At 46.1% G+C, this 17070-nt stretch overlaps 1 protein-coding gene across 1 annotated transcript; it reads right to left on the bottom strand.

Annotated features, from left to right (window-relative positions):
* Window positions 1-10026: 10026 nt before the first annotated feature.
* Window positions 10027-15185, bottom strand: ELK4 (ETS transcription factor ELK4; the record flags this gene model as incomplete). Its single annotated transcript, XM_084275884.1, has 4 exons — window positions 14976-15185; window positions 12583-13506; window positions 11311-11427; window positions 10027-10125 (listed from the first exon to the last, which is right to left on the bottom strand). Exons 1-4 carry the CDS (start codon window positions 15180-15182, stop codon window positions 10027-10029), a joined length of 1347 nt encoding a protein of 448 aa, XP_084132010.1. The 5' UTR covers window positions 15183-15185.
* Between the last annotated feature and the right edge of the window lie 1885 nt (window positions 15186-17070).

Here is a 17070-nt window from a genome sequence, read left to right as displayed (position 1 = left end):
AGGATGGGCGTGGGGAGGAAGAGGTGCTCTCTGGTCTGTGTCTGAGACTGAATTTCTCCTGGCTTAAGCCATTCAACCAAACTGATTTTTCTTTTGGCCCCTACGATTTACTGCACAACACCAGAGCTGGATTCATTCTGGAGCAACACTGCCTTGAGTAGGTGTCACCTCCACGTAGGCTTCCACAGGGGACAAATGACCCAGCTCTAGAATCCCAGGTACAGGGTGGGAGCAGGACTGATCTGTATTTGCACAGTTGATTCTTGTCCATCACACAGTATCAGACATGTTCACCAAGACACTGTCTCTCTCAGCATGCTAGGGTCTCTTGATTATTAAAATCATTTGCTTCTTATCAAATTTTTTTCCCCTCAAGAATGAGTTGTGACGATTGGTTTTGCTTTAAGTCACTAGTTTAGCTGCTCCAGTTGCAGTGTCCTTTAGGGTGGTTTTTATTTCTAGCTTCCAGTTGAAGCTTCAACAGAGGTATTTGGGAGCCAGGCTCCAGCTGCTTGATCTGTGCAATACTCACTATCCCAGGTGCCTTCCCTAAGGTACTCCCTAGCCCACGCATGCCCCGTGCCAAGCCCTGAAGAGAGGACTGGCTTTAGAAGAGCATCAAGCTCCATCCATCCACTTCTTCAGCGAGTGACTGGACACGTTACTTCTTGCTTTGACTGCTGTATGTGGATGTACATATGTATGGGTGTATATAAAGCAGTGTTAATTAAAGGTGATTGATTGCTAGATTCTCAGCATGACTGGCCTCAGGTAATGATGTAAGCTCTTAGCCCCTGTCTTCCCCAGTTCTGGCTGTCAAACTGAACTGGTTTAGGTAGGTTTAGTGTTTTTGCTTTGCCAAGCAGCAGATCTTACCTTCCATGAGCCATCTCCATGAGCTCCCACGGGTGATGCCTCCTCAAACCCCCTCGGACGTGTTCCACTGCCTTCGCAGAGCTGGAGCTGAGAGCACGCCTGGCCCTTGCAGGAAGGAGGTAAATGCGGGTGGAATTTGGGTCTTCAGCATCCTCTGATCTCAGCACCCTCCTGCCTCGCATCCCCTGGACCAGGCGGCGCTGCAGTTCTCCTCCAGCGCCACAGGATGCCACTGTTACTCTCCTTGAGGTGCCCCAAACGCCAGGGTGGCCAATCTGTCACGAACAGAGCCCCTCCCCATCCCCGCCCAGAGGAAACCAGCCCGAAGCACCACCGCGAGGGAGCTTATTTTGACAAGTCTTATTACTCCAATTCCATCTCTCACACCAGGGCCTGGCAGCCACCAACCCCAACCCCTTCTCCTCTTAGATCCCCACAGCTGGATAACCCACAGCCAGAGAACAGGTCTTTTGGCAGGGGTTGGACCTGCCAGGTCCAGCCCCCACCAGCACTAAGCAGCTCCCCAGAGGCAGTTTGCACCACACCAGTACCTACCTGCTTTGGGAAGAAGCCGGTGGGTGCAGCACCCCACAGCCAGCACCAGCTCCTCCATCTCCCCCCAAGCACAGGGTGAGGGTGCTGGTGCTGCTGCTGAGGGCCAGGTTAGCTGAAGCTCTGGTGACCCCCCCCCCTCTCCATCACCACCCCACAAGCTGTGACTTTCAATTTCCTCTACTGAAAAAAAACCCCAAACAACCCAACCAACCCCAACCCCCACCAAAAACGAAGGGCAAAGGAGCAGAAACTTTGTTAAAAATATTTATTTAAAAAAATACAATTGTTTTGCATGTCTGGTTGCACATAACTATTAACATATGATTGACTTGAATAATCTGCTACAATGCTTTTTTAAAGCCAGCTTGCATTATACAAAGCAAATCCCTCTGTCAGTTCTTACATAAAATAGTTTTCTTTAACTATTCCCACCCCTTGTTTTTTTAAAAAAAGATTGCAATACATTGATTTTTTTAGGGTTTTTCTTTTTTGCACAAAAATTGAAGCAATAGAAAAGTCACCTGATTTCTCAGGAAAGACCTTCGTTATGTTTGAACAACAACTGCCACTGTGCTGCTCTACCAGCAGCATTCTAACTCATTCTGAACTCTGAAGTGTCAGTACAGTCCACTTCCTCTCAACTTGAAGTTTTGCATCTTAGACCTTTTGCCTCCAAATTGCATCAGAACCTGAAATGTGGTCTAATAACTGCATATCTGCTAGAAGCAAGTTGATCAGACGGGGGTTTCATTTTTTAAATTTCCCCTCAATGTATCAACACACCCTGAAGGTCTCCCTAATGTTATCTTGAAAGGTTAAATAAAAGCAAATTTAGTAACACTGAACAATTACTGAAAACTTTGGCTATTCATGTACTTGCATTACATACCAGCATTTTTTTTTAAACACATTAAGATACTCTTAGTATAAGGTATTATTTAAAAATAAAAGAGTTAGACTGAGAAGCTATTCTCACCCAGGTTAAGTTTACTCAACCATAACAAGAGCACCCAAGTGCTGTAAGGTTACAGCTGGCTCCAAGAGGTGTCTAGAGAAAGTCTCCAGTGTAGGAAGCTAAAGACACTCACTACAGCATAACCTGTCTCTTGGCTTGGTACTCACACACATACATATATATATATATATATATAGGTTAAATGCAATTCTGTTCTGGAAAGAGTAACCAAACCCATTCCTTCTCCTGCTTTTAATGGCATTTTTACCACCTGTGGTTCTCCTGAAGCTACAGGGAAGTAAAGCACAGTAACTCCCTGGTTAGAGTGTGAGTTATCCAGCACAAACATCACCTCCCTCTGCCACCAGCAGAGCTGCTGTAGGATAAAAGAGGCTGCAGCCATCACCCTGCCACCTTGCAGAGCAGCCAGGTTACCCCTGGAATTCAGCTGAGGGCTAAACACCTCAGAAAGTCACTTTCCAAAGCAGATGTGCACTTTAAAAATCAAGAGAACAACTGTCCCCCCCACACCACAGCCCCTCAGGGCACTCAAATTCTCTACTATTTACCCTCAACTCCCCTCCCTGCCTCTACCTGAGCCCGGAGAGCAGCACAGCCCAGATCCTCAGTGGTGTCAGTCAGTCAGACGAGCTGCAGTGAAGCCAAGAGGCTGAGGTACAAGCTCCTGCCATCTGACTCCCATCAGCTCTGCTCAGAGATTCATAGAACTCCCAGGACAAAGCCTCATGCTGCTTAACGATCCCAACTGAGAATCCTGCCAGTCCCAGATAGATTCCAGCTGTCCCAATACCCATTAGAGACCACAACCACTACCCTTCCCATGCATGTTGCTAGAATATTCCCATTTATTCACCTCTATTATTAAGAATATACTTCTCAGCTTATAAAAACAGAGAGGAGGGGGGGGATAAGCATTAAATGTGCTACTGTACTTATCACAAAACACTGTGACGTACATAAGGCCATCTGGTAACACTGCAACAGAGTACAAACGAGATTTTTAAAGGGAGTTTTAGAATACTTTCCTTTTTTTTTAATAAACTACACTGAATAATCTCAACCCTGCTCACAGAGAATTAACGTTAGAACTAGCACATCATATATATAAACCTCTGTGCAACTGAACAACAGCAGAACAAAAAAAAGAAGTCAACACAATTTTAGAAAGCAGTTTCAAAGCCTGAAGGTTTAAGACATGCTAGCCAAAAATAAAAACAACCCCCCAAACACAAACACGTCTCAAGGAGCCTAGAGCAAACCCAGGTATTGGAAACCCCCCTCCCCTGCCCCAGCACACAGCACACACTAGGAACCATGCAGAGGCCATCCTCAAAGCCTTCCTGTGATCAAAAAACAAACCCCAAAGAAAAACAAAAAAGCCCCAAATAATAAAAAAAAAGAAATTAATAAAAATAAACCCAAGAGCTTCCAGTTATCAGTACAGCACTGCTGCACACACTGCCCAAGGACCGGGTCGGGCTCTGAACACAACGCCTTTCACCCGCTCCTTACAGCTCACTCAGCCTCTCCTCCCCCCTTTGAAGCCCCCTGTTTTCCCAAGGTTCATAATTATCCTGTTACACCACTGCCAACACCCCTCCTTTGAGATGAAAACCCCCTGCAAGGCCTGGTCTCAACAGAGAAGCAAGTGTCTGAAGTAACAAAAAGGTCCAAACTTTTCTTCCACGAGCGGAACACCCTTGGAAGATGCATTTTAAGATGGTTTTTTGACAACAACATTGAAGATGCATTGAAAATTAACCTTTGGCAACTAACAAGTCCACAATGTGGTGTAGCTGATTTGAGTAGCAAAAGAGAAAGAATAAAACCCCCCCCAAGCCCCTCACCAGGGTGTGGAAAACGTTTCCCAGCATGTGCGTTGAGCGTAGGTGTCCAGTGTTGGTTATCCAGGGCTGGCATCACAGAATCACAGGGGTTGGAAAGGATCTCAAGAGTTCATCAGGTCCAACCCCCTGCCAAAGCAGGGTCCCTAGGAAAGCTGGAGCATGAAGCAAACATCCACCCTCACAGGCTGTGAGCACACATACACTGACGTGAAGGGAGCTGCTCCAGGCTCGGTGACACCACCCATCTTGCAAACAAGCTTTGGGCTCTCCAAGTGTGCTTTTTATCAGGTGTCTGGAACAGCTCCACAGCCTTTTACTACATTCCTTGGGGAGGGAGGGGGGAATAAAAATAAATTCTGGTCAGTTTTATTCTGGTTTTGTAGAATGGTTTCTAGGAAGCAGATGTCTTGCTGTCCCAAGAGGGAAACAGAGCGGCGGACACGTCCCAGAAGCAGCAGCGGGGCCCTGCCCAGCTTTCTTGCCTTGCAAGTGGCTTTTTTGGGGTTTTTAGCAAAGCTGCACCTTCCAGAAAGGATCAACCCTCTGTGGGGAACATATTCCCCCTTACATATGTTTGTTCTTTGTGGAAGGGTGAGAAGAGTCCTTGCTTAAAGATGCACCAGACACCCAAGAGCATAGCTGGACCGTGACAGGTTTCAAGAGAAAGGCTGGTGGTGCTAAACACTGACTGGGGAAACAGGGCAGCTCTGTAGCTCCTCTCTTCAATCCCTGTGACTAAAACCAGGCTGCAGAGATTTGGTGCCATTTTCAAAAACTCTTCACCACTCACTGTGCTTTGGCGAAGGACTCCTGTGGTGGATGCCACGCGCTCGAGGCAAGTGGAGTGCCATAGCCAGGGCTGCCAATCCAAGGCAAAAACAGCCTCTTGCAGCAACAGGGCTGCACAAAACCTGCCCTCGCTGCACTTTATCTTTTAATCTTCATCTGACAGCCTCTGATTCCAGCCCATCAACTTGAGCATGTCACATATTAACCACCACTCAACCAAAGGCTTCCGACATTAAGCAGATTTGCTAACGCCGTTCAGACTATGCAGCAACCATTGCCAATTACTCTTTAATTAAATTCAAATCAAGCCATAAAAATTCCTGTTTAGGCAAGACACACTATGCCTTATTAAAACATCCCAAATAGCTTCTAAGCAACATGATTCTAATGGATTTTTGACTTCTTTGCCCAGTGCAGGATCCTGCGGGGCTTGGGCTGATTGCGATACCACGCTCTGTGATTATTAAGACAAAATAAACTAGCCATACCCAGGGCCTCAGAGGCCAGAAGGAACATGTATCCCTTATGCAGGAGAACTGAGGAACAAAACAGAACAGGATTGTTATGGACACCCAAAAGATCAAGTTTTAAAGTAACCTGTCAGCTTCCACAAGGTTCTGTAACTACCGACGGAGTTTATTGTCAGAGCCGACAATACCAAGACAGCCTCTTGATACAACACTGAGATGTGACTTGTAAACAAACACGTATTAGAAATGGAAGAGGTTAAATGGTATAGTAAAACAGGAGTATGTACAACCTGCTATAAAATGGCAGCAAAAGGTAAGTAAAAGATAATGTGAATAAGCCACGGGCGGCCAACAGACTGTCAGAGCTGTCGGTTCTGGGCTCAGCACTGGGGAAATGCCACTAAAGGGGATGGGAACTCTGTGCCTGTGCTCACCTGAGGAACTGCCTCACCATGCTAGGCTAGCTGCTTCATCCCACCTCAGCCTGCAGAAGTTCTCCTGTGAAACCTGAAGTGGTGAGGGAACCTGACAGAACCGCCTGCATCCCGCTGCATTCTGAGAAGCTGCGTCAAGGAAGATACACACGTAAGGAGCCTTCACTGTGGTTAAAGTGAACACTAACAACCCAAGAAGAGCCTATTTGATATCTGTATCTATAGATATCTATCAGATATAGATATCTGAGCTCTGAAAACATACTAGAGGGAGAAATTATCCCAAACCAACCACCAAAGAACCTTTACTACTCTAACGGATGCTCCATTATACCGAAGATTGCACGGATAACGAAGCCTTAGGATGCTCGAAGTTAAAACCAGGACTTCTCAAATGGAAAGGAATTTTATCACTTCCTGACCTATTGCAAAACACAGCTGGAACACTCCACAGGCAGTGCATAGGGGTTACATTCAGCCATCACTTGCTGAAGACCGATGTCTGAAACAAGGATCTAGACTTGAGCTGCTGCTAAGGAATGAAAAACCCAACGAACCTTCCTCCACCACCCTCCTCCCTAGGATCTCAGTCTCTGAAAACAGGTGAGACACAAGTAGTATGGTTCTCTAACATGCTCCTGCTTCCCACGGATTGTTTCTGCTCGCAGCACGTGTTGCTAGTGGCATCCTGACAGTTCAGGATCTCAAACAAAGCCAGGCACAGCAACAGCAGTGCACGATTTCCAACCCCACAGCAGCTATTCTACAGCAGCAGCGATATGTAAAGAGGGATTTCCAGAAGCAAGACAGATGTTGGGCTTCCATGCTCATCCAGTCTAATTCTACCACCATCTATGAATTAACCAATGCAAATATTATCAAGCATTCAACAATATCGTGGCTACTTCAGCAACATGAATTGCAACGTAATAAACTGTTTCTGTAATGCTGCATTATTATTATTATTAATTAGTTTTGTAAACCAACACGGTACTATACCCATACTACAGACTGCTAACAGGATAATTAAAAAAAGAGAGCCTATATTAACCCCCACCTTCCCTATGCTAAATTAAAAACAAGTCGCAACGAGCTGCAGGCTGCTCCTGAAAGTGAGCCAGGCAAGGTACCAGCAAGTCACACAACCCAGCTCTGAGAAGTCACAGCCACACTGTGCTCCAGCAGGAACGTGGTCTGAAGTAAAAGCTGGCAGTTACATACTTGGTTAGCAAACGTGTGTTTAACCAGGCAGCATATATACAAGATTAATATTACCTTAAGTGACCTGAAAGTTGTACCGGAGGAAAGGTGAGCAAGGCTCCCCTCCCACACCTCCGCTCCCTCCCCACTCGCTTCCCCGCCGCCTCCTGAGGTTACAACCCGACACGGGACTCCCACTTCCCAAGGCTTGAGAAGCAGAAGCCATCACATCACCTGAGTGCTATCCATCAGGAAGCTGAAACCAGACTGAAGCCAGCACGCACAGGCTGCATTTCCATACTAACTTTGCCCAGAGAGGGGATCCCCAAAGGGAACACCCGGCTCCTCACAGGCTATGGCAGTGCAATCTGGTGCAGCTCCTCAGGGAAGAGCTCAGAACCTGGCCAAGCACAGCAACAAGCCCTTAGCATTTGGTTCTCCTGCACACCTACACTGAGAGCGACACAGCTCAGGAGGAATTAGGTGCATGTGTGCACACACACAACTCCTAAACAAAGAAATTTGGCTTTTCTCCATAGGGGACAAGGAAAGGGAAGCAATTAAATTGCCAAGTCTTTAGTGCTCATTCATTCTTTCTTTAAAACTCTAATCCTAGTCTGCAATGTTGCTCTCAAGTCCACACGCTTGGTGGGCACATAAAATTGGCCAATGTAAAACAACCATTAAAAGTGCTGCTATTTATATATAGCTATATATATATTTTTTTCCTAGAGCAGACCCCCAAGCCATCATGCAAACCAGAAAATCCCAGGTGCCTGCTCTTAACGATGCAGCTTGCTTTCTGCATTTAAAACAGCAACAACAACAACAACAACAAAAAATATAATAAGAGTCAATATTGCACATTGTCATTTTAAGAGCCACTGGCATGGGAACTTCATCCTGCATCTGCTGATGTCTAAAATGCAAAGTGGGATTATACCTCTGACATCACTGAGCAGGATGATGGTTCACTACAGGAGCTCGCTGCCTGCTACCTCCACCTAAAGCCAGGCACGTGCTTTGCTCTTGCTTTCCATGGGGCAGGGGACTTTCTGGATGAACAATGCCCAAAAAGCAACTCCATTGCACCCACCTGTCACGTCAGGAACATACTGAGTGGTTTACATGATTTCAATGCTAGAAGGTAGAAAGATTTCACGTCGCTGCAGTACATCGAGTCTTGGGTGTTGTCACAGGCTTCAAAGGTGGATTCAGAGTCTGCAAAAGTGGCCACAGGGAAACTCAGGCAAGCTGGAGTTCAGCGCTCCTCCAGACAGGTGCAATATGTACAGCAAATACTGTCACAGCTCCTCTTGCTGGAAAGGTACGCTCTTCCTCTGCTCATTAAACACTTTGAAGACAGCCAGTGAGGATGCCAGAGGAAAGGGATGGTCTCCATCTGTATTCTAGTGCGTGTTTTATGGAGATTACCTCACATCACCAGCTCAGCATACACAGTAGCAAAAGGAAGTTGCTGCCTGACATCAGATGCCCAAAGCAGAAGGGCACAGCACCCAGCACCAACCAGCCAAGACATCCAGGCTCTGAGGGGCTGGGAGAGGAGAGTCTTTTCTTCTTTCATGCCTCAATTCTCTTAAAAGGCCTCCTGAGGGCTTAAAAAAAATCTGTATTAGAAATTTAATTTCATCAGTCTTTCAAACAGCTCTGGAAACCAAGCTTGTATTAACCCATCCAAACACGGCCACCAAGAAAAGAGAGATGCAAGAGCAAATTCACAGGGAGGTTGACAGGCCGTGATACCCCTCTCAGCTTGCTGTACACACTGAGCTGAACTTATCTTGGCTCTGAGTGCTTCTCAATTACAAAAAAAAAGCAATAGATCTAAAGCAAAACTTGAGCTAAGAGCTGGTAGAAGAGGAGCTTCTCCACTTCAACTGTGGGAAAAGAGCAGTAACGTTAATGCGGAGACGTTAGTGTTCTCACCCACTGTTTGGGTCTGAAACTCTAGCATCAGGCAGCAACCTCAAATACAGACACACCCTCAAAACCTCATGTAAAATACACCATCCTGCTAATCTTCTAGCAGTGAGATTACAGGCTTTGCAACGGGTCTCTGGCACAAGAAATGTTTGGACTTCAGCATTCAAACTTTCTGAGAAACGAAAGGGGATTAATCACCCCATTCATTCCTCTCCAGACCTTTCGCCTCCTCACCCAAGGGAGGGCAGGGAAGCAGCCAGAAGCCAGCCAAGCCCCGCTTCTCCCAGGGGCTGGGCTGTCAGAACACAATGCCATTCAAAAATTGTCCATGTCTCAATAAAACAACCGTTGAACATCCCTTGGAAGCTCCTCCCTGCAAACCAGACCAGGTGTTTTCTCCAGCAGACAAGGCGCAGGCCGTTGGGTTGCTGCAGAAGTTATCAGGCCCCAAGGCAAAGCTGATGCACACACACCCCTTTCCCAAGCATTTCCTGGAATGCCAGCTTCAATCACGATTAGATTTCTTCTTGCCAAGCACAGGAAGCAGAAGAACAGAGGGGTTTCTTTTCCAAGAGTCACGGAGAAAAAGACTTCTCTGATGCTGTTTACTGCAATCAGTGCAGACTCAAGTTACTGCAACACCGACTGGAACTCCCTTTAACCATAGTGAAGTCTTCCAAACCAAGGAGGGAAGAGAAGAGACTGGAGCTTCAGCTCCTATTAAGGCGTTTGCATAATATACATTCCCAACCTGGGTCTTCAAAAAAAGGGAATTTTGCAAAAAAAGGCATTTTTTTCATTTGGGAATGGCAAAAACTATGATTGTTGATAATCTCTGTGGAATTAGAAACTGTTCCTTTAAAAAAACATGGTTAAATATAAGTGTCATATCTTTCCCTTGCTTTGCCAGTATGTCCTTTCCATGAGTTCATGTGCTATGTCTTCTGTAGGTCAGGGGAAAACGGGCCAGGGGTAGAGGGTCCATCCAGTCCAGACAGAGTAAATGGGCCATGACTGTTCAGCACTGATGGAAACTAAGAGAGAAACCAAAAATTATTAGGTTTAATTTACTGTTCCTCTCATATCTGTGCATGTAAAAGCTCCCCCAGGAAAAAAAAACACAACCCCAAACAACACCCTCCACACACAAAAAACAACCAGAACCAAAACAGAACAACAACACAACAACAACACAACCCCACCACAACACAACCCCACCCCAGATGTTCAAAGAATCTTCTTAGCTTCTCTTAAATGCCACTGCACCACTGACTGCACCGACCCAGCTGCTGGGACCAGTGTCACCATGAGCCCCCCACTCTGGAACCTCTGCACTGAGCATCATCCACGTCCTCAACTCGTGAGTGGCTTTCAAGCAAGTTGGTGGGAACCACGGTCTAAATTGTTCCTTAGTTAATTAGCAGCTATTTATAGAGAAAAAATGTCCAGTGTGTTTTCAGACCCACTTGTTTATTCCCTATCCTCATGGTACACAAGCTACTTCCTTCATCTCCATGGAGATGACAGATAGAAACCCAAAAGCCAACTAGTTAAATTTTCCCCTTTCCCTAAGCAGAATCAGGCAACAGATGTGGTTATTCCAATTCCAAAGCAGAAAGTGAAGGAAGAGCATGAGTAATTACAACTAATGGATTTTTATTTTAATATAGGGCATTTTTTTTACCTCATTAAACAAAAATATTTATTAAAAAAACAGTGAAGGGGAGACTTTCCAAACAACAGGAGACAGCAGACCATAGAGATCATAAAGAACCATGCTATGTATTGCCCCAGAGATCACACACAACCTTCCTTCTTACTACTGGTGAAGTTTAATTAATGTTTTTCAAGAGAAGTGCCTGTTAACAGATGATTAGAACCAACAGAGCAGCAAAACCAAGTTTCCAGGAAAATCTCAACAAGGGAAGTTACAGGGAGGCAAGTTTCATGGGCAGGAGAGACCTAGAAAATAACTCACTAACTGCAGCACAGGGTGCTATTAATTCAAAACATCTCTGAAACACTAACATTTACAATATGCTTAAATAAAACTGGGTAAACACTGAAATTAAACGCTCTCAAAAGCCAAAGGAGGGGATGGAAAACAGAAAGATCACTCTTCTGTTTCTGCATCAGGTATGTGGGCTGACTGATCTCCCAGGGAGGGATGGACAAGCGGGGCTCAGGGGGAGGGATTGGCTGAGCTTGCTGGCACTTACCTGAAAGAGGGTGTTAGCACCTTGCAACCTGGCAGGACTGAGGGGAGCGACGGGGCTGAGGGTACTCCAGAAGTGGATACTGGAGAGCAAGGGGCTCGGGGTCAGCAAGATGGGGGTCTGCAAAACAGGTCAGACAGTCAGCCGGGCAACACCCGCGCCGCGAGTAACACCCAGCACGTGTAAACCCACCCACCATCCTCTCTGCTCCTACAGCTGGGGAGGGCTGGGTGAGTTTGAGGAACTCCCCTTCCCTCCTCCTGCCTCCTCCCACCTCCTCCTCCCTTCAAACCCCAGAGCAGCAGCAGCAGCCACCATTTGACTCTCCCTCCTCAGCCACCAGCCCTCTTTCCCCAACAAGCTGCCAAATCCCACAGTAACCCACAGCAGAGGGGCTCCTCCAGTGTTTCCATACACAGCACCCACAGGTGACCTGGGAAAACTCAGTCCCCGAATTTTAAAGGAGCAGGCAGGCCCAGCCTGGGTGACACTGATGATGTAAGCCACAACAAAAGGCATTTACATCCAGCTTCCAAATGCTCTGAATGATCTAGGGTCACCAGCCAGACACTTCAAAGGTGCCAAAAGAGCAACTGCCCTTGATTTTTCTTCTTTTTCCCCTGTCTTCAACCATTTTACTTTTCAATTGGCAGTTTTCAATTCTCTCCAATTCAAATTTCTTACAGGAAAGAGATTAAATATATACAGAACAATTTAACAGCCTAGTTGGATTGAGTTCTCTCCCATATTTTCCATGAGACATTAAAAGTCTTTCCCTTTCCACTCAAGGGGAACAACCAAATGAAGCAGCCATTCTTATCACTGTTAAGACACAATAATCTTAAGTAAATGCCTAGTAAATCAAGCCACAGAAAGCTGCTCAACAGACAGTGCCCTGGCTCTCTGTTTTTAGAGTTAGCCTGAAGGATAAGGGGAGGGTTTGGGGGTTTCTGAAAGAATTCCCTATCACCCTGGCAAGGTTTACAAAGGATCCTGCTGGTGTGGGTTGGGGTTTTGCCTCCACATGCTAACAGTGCACAGACACGTAGAGCTGATGTACCACCCAGCACTCTCTGAGGTGGAAGCAGAGATGGATTGTGAAGAAAGCTTCTGTGTTGGAAGAAAACCTTTGAGTGACGTCCTGAGCTTCAGAGCTCCAAATACAACCTGCTGCCTATTCATTTTCCACTTGCTTTCCCTTACTGTTTTAAAATATAACCACTATCCCTACTTAACCTCCTCTCCCCCCACCCAACAGGAAGGGAAATGGGTTACCTGAGAGAAAAGTGCTGGAGTAAGAGAAGCAGTTGGAAGAGAAGGGCTGAGGATCCCCAGGGGACTTGGATCGCTGCCTGTAATGACGAGAGTAGGAGCCAACTCCAGCCCTTTGGGTTTTTTAGATCTGGAGAGGTGATTGGCAAATTCCTTCTCCAGCACAGATGAATCCTGTTCTTTGGGCTCTGGGGATTGATGCTGAAGGCTCTGAGCCTGCTCCAGCTGCTGAGAAGCCACAGACTCTATGTCTGTGTCAATGTCCAGGTCAGGATTAGAGCTCAGGGGGGGCGACGGGGGCGTGGAAGGAACTTGCAGTGTGGGAGAAACTGAGGATATGGGTGGAGTTGGGGTGAAGCTGGTGGTTAAGTTTGGCAAAGGTGCTGGAGCTTCAGGGACAGTTAACTTGGGTAGAACAAGCGTCTCCAAGGTCTGGAGAGTTTCTTCTGATCCCATGGGAAGAGAAGACACGGTTGATGTGGCAGAAGCAGTGGAAGTGGCAGAGACTGTTGAAGTGGTGGAGACCAGGGGAACAGATGAAGGCTTTTTGGAGGGCATGGTCACAAACTTGATGACAGAGGGTGTTGGGTCCTGAGCAGGTTTCTTCTCTGTCAGCTTCTCAGCTGGATTCTCAATCTTGATGGACCTGAAGAGTTTTACGCCGGAAGAGTTGAGGGAGTTCAGAGTAAAAGAGGAGTACAAGCCTGAGTGGATGTAGTCGTTGCGGCTGGAGGATTTAGCACAGGACTGAGACTTCTCCTTCCCACAGTTCTCCAGGTCCTTTGGAGCACTGCTAACCTCTGCAAAGCCAGCCATCTCAGGGTCTCCTTCTAGACGGCCCACGACCAGCGGATCCATATTTAAAATCTCCGGATAAGAAACAAACTTGTACACAAACTTCTTCCCATTCACTTTTTTAATGATGTTCTGTGGGTAAGAAAGACAGGTATATTTAGCCCCAGCTCAGATTGGTTTCCTTCCTACAAACACTGCCTAAAACAGACCAAGGAATTCAATAGTCTGTAATCTTTTATCAAAAACTGTTGGCTTTGGGGTTTTCTTTTTTCGTTTATAGAAGGAAAAAAGCACCACACTGCATTCTTCCAATTCAGTTCAGCTCCCAAAGTATCATTTCCAGAGCTCACAGGCAAAACATCCAAACAGGTGAGCCTGACCTAACCCTTGACACACTTGAGCTTAACCTAACCCTTGACACACTTGAGCTTAACCTAACCCTTGATAATGGCCTTAAAACCACCAAGCAATTTTGTTTAATGGCTTTTAAAAGATGAGCTAAGCAGCAAAACACCACCATTATCCCCCATCAAAGACCACTGACCTGGGTACAGCACGGGTAGTCTAACAGGAGAACCTGTGGAATTAAAAGCTTAGGGGTTTGCAGAACTGAACTAACACTTCAAATCAAGCAAGCTTTGTTCTTAATAAGATGATAATAAAAGAAAATAAGTAGCTGAACTAGTCAGCAGAATGTAGGCTAATCAGCTATTTCAATACCACAAAATAGCATATGTCAAACTTGTTTTGCTCCCAAGCAGAACTCCACACACAATCTGGACCTAATAACTGCATGATAAATAAAAATCAGCTTCTTGTTGAGACCTCTCTGTACATAGTCAGATCTGGCCACCCAATAATAAACTCCAAGCAACAGCCCACCTGCTCCAACCAACAGGTTCCTCAGGAAAGGGTTCATTTTTCATCCTGTGTACCCACACAAGAGCAGCTGGAGATAAATGGTACATTGCAACAAGGATGACTCCCCCACTGAGGTTCTAGTTCAGCTTTTGGGCACTACCTGTGCACTAATGGAAGGCTCTAATGAGTTATTAGAAGACATCAAAAACAAAGGGGAGCATCTTAGTCTGCTGGTCTGAACTCACTGATCAAATTAGAGGAGCTAAATTGGGGCTGCTTCACTAAGAAACCGTGTTTTGATCACTCCTCTGCAGAGACAGCTGCAGGAGAGATCTCAAGGTGGTGCATGTTCACCACTTCAATCATCATAATCGTTCTGTTGCTTAAACTGGAGTGTTGAGGATTTTAACCCTTGCAAGGGTGCATATTTTTGGAAAGGGGATTGGTATTTAAAGACAGATTTGTATCAGCAAAGACATAAATCAAAGACATTTTGCTATCTAGAACCTCATAAAATAACCACTGGGGAGGAGATGCAGCAAAACAACAATGGAAAGGAAAAACACCCTTCTAAACACACAACCAGTACACCTTACACACAACCAGTACACCTTACTTAACTCCAGGAGACAGAAGTGACACCTATCCCCTTGAAGAGAATGGAAAAGGAAAACAAAGCTCATTAGGCAGAAGCTGGTAAGGTGGATAAGGATTTGAGGTGGATTTATGGACTTCATTACCTTCACATAATAGTATCTGAGAGCACGGCTGAGTTTATCATAGTTCATACTGGGCTTGTTCTTGCGGATTCCCCAGAGTCTGGCCACCTCCTCTGCCTGCAGCAGTTTGAACTCCCCGTCGTTGGAGGTCCAACAGATGATATTCTTGTTCTGAGGCTCTTGGAGGAGTTGGAGGAGGAACTGCCACAGGGTGATAGCACTGTCCATAGCAGTAAGCTGAAATTCAGAAAGGCAGATAAGAGGCAACAGATTAGGAATAGCACATTTTCCTCATCTCCCTAGAAGGGGGTGATGGAGCAGAGATGTTATTTCCAAAGCCAGCAAGAGTAAAAATTATTAGTCACCAGTCGTGAAAGATGTTCCTTGCAGAACAGAGAGGCTGAGAGCCAACTGCTGTCGTCTCCTCCCACATGTCAGTACTTTTCACATGGGTTATATTTAGCTTCATTTAACTAAATCAGGTCACTTTGGGTAAGTTGCTATGAGTCACTCTCCAAAAAAATAATGTTTCGAAGTTGTTCCATGTTCACCCCCTCCGACTTGAGCTGCGTTACAGGAACGGCTCAGGTGCACCCAGGTGAATCCCACTCACCACCTCCTTCCCTACCAGCACCCACCTCCGACTTCAGGATCTTTGGGAAACCAGAGAGCAGATGAAGGAACCACTTAAGTTACCTGTGGATGCCCCAGTGCAGAACAACCCAATTCCTCCTTCGGTTCCCATTGCTGCTGCTGCCCTCTCAGCCAACCCTCAGTCTCCTCTGTCAAACCCCCTTTTCTTTGCCTGATTCCAACCCTGACTTTTCCAAGGGAATAAACACAAAGCAAGTCAAACCACTGCACATGCTGCCTTTGCTGTCCTCAACTCCCACCGTGCCTCACCTATGTCAGTCATGCTGAGGCTTCCCAGGACTAGTACCTGGCAGCTGGCTCATGTGCTTCCAGCGTGGCTTTCTTGCTCTGAAGCTGCTGATGTATAAATTCATCAAGGACAGACAATGAAGATGGGGATAGCATTTTTCCTTGACCACATGAACCAGTACTTCCAGATACTGCCTAGGCAGAACACTAATAAGCCTGTCTGCACAAGGGAAGTACAAACTACACAGTGAATTAAACAAGATCCTGAATTAATGCAATTTTATCCCCTACAGACGCTCTATTTCAGAATAGAATGGCTTCTATTAGAGCAGCTTAAACTTCTTCCAACAAAACCCAACCCAACTCAACCCAGCCACTCTGGAATAAGAGCCAACCCAAGGAGTTACACTGAAAACATTTAGATGTGTGTAACTCCTGGGTATTTTTGCCCCCCACACGCAGTGAAACCTCAATAAAGGCAAACCTACAGAGTACAGGGGTTTCCATCTGGGGGATCTGCAGCCCAAGCAGGGCTATTCCCAAGCAGAAGCTCTGTAACAGCAGCAGCAAGTCCAGCTTCAGCAAGCAGGACTCTCACCCCCGTATTGTTTTGAAGTACATGTATACGGAGGGATAATTTTAAGGTTTAGTGGGGACTGCCAGTTCATCTTCGTTACCAAAGCCTTTTATTCCAATCTCATTACTGCCCAGCACTCATCCAGCCCTATATAAGGAAGGGAACGGGTCCACATGTCAGAGCTTCAGAATTTAGTCAGCCCTGTAAAAGGATTACTGCTGACAGTTTACGCAGGGCTACATACTCCTATTTAAATAAGGTGCCTTAGGGCAGGTACTTTTTTTGGGCAGAGCCCATTGCATTTAACCTATTTTTAAGAGCACCTGCCTAATGGCATGCTTACACGACTACACAGGGCTGTTACATTGATCCCTGGTTAAATTGCTGCAATTACAAGGAACAATCTCAAAGTGAAGGACACCCACACCACCTTGTTATGCTGGCCTAAGGTGCTTTCCTTGTTAATTACCCTATGCACACAACTCCAAGCTTGCCCAAATTAATTGCTCGGTACTCTAAGAAAAGATCAGCTGCAGAGCTGCGCGTTGAGACTCTTCCCCACACCACAGCACGGCACCTATGGGCACTCAGGACCAGGCAGCTGCCATCAGAACTCTTCCAGGAGATCTCCTCTGACTTGGATTCACATTTGCCAGT

Source organism: Gallinula chloropus, assembly GCF_964237585.1.
Source record: "Gallinula chloropus genome assembly, chromosome: 27".
NCBI classification, from domain to species: Eukaryota; Metazoa; Chordata; class Aves; order Gruiformes; family Rallidae; genus Gallinula; species Gallinula chloropus.
The sequence above is the reverse complement of the archived record's forward strand: the minus strand, read 5'-3'. Positions and strand labels throughout refer to the sequence as shown.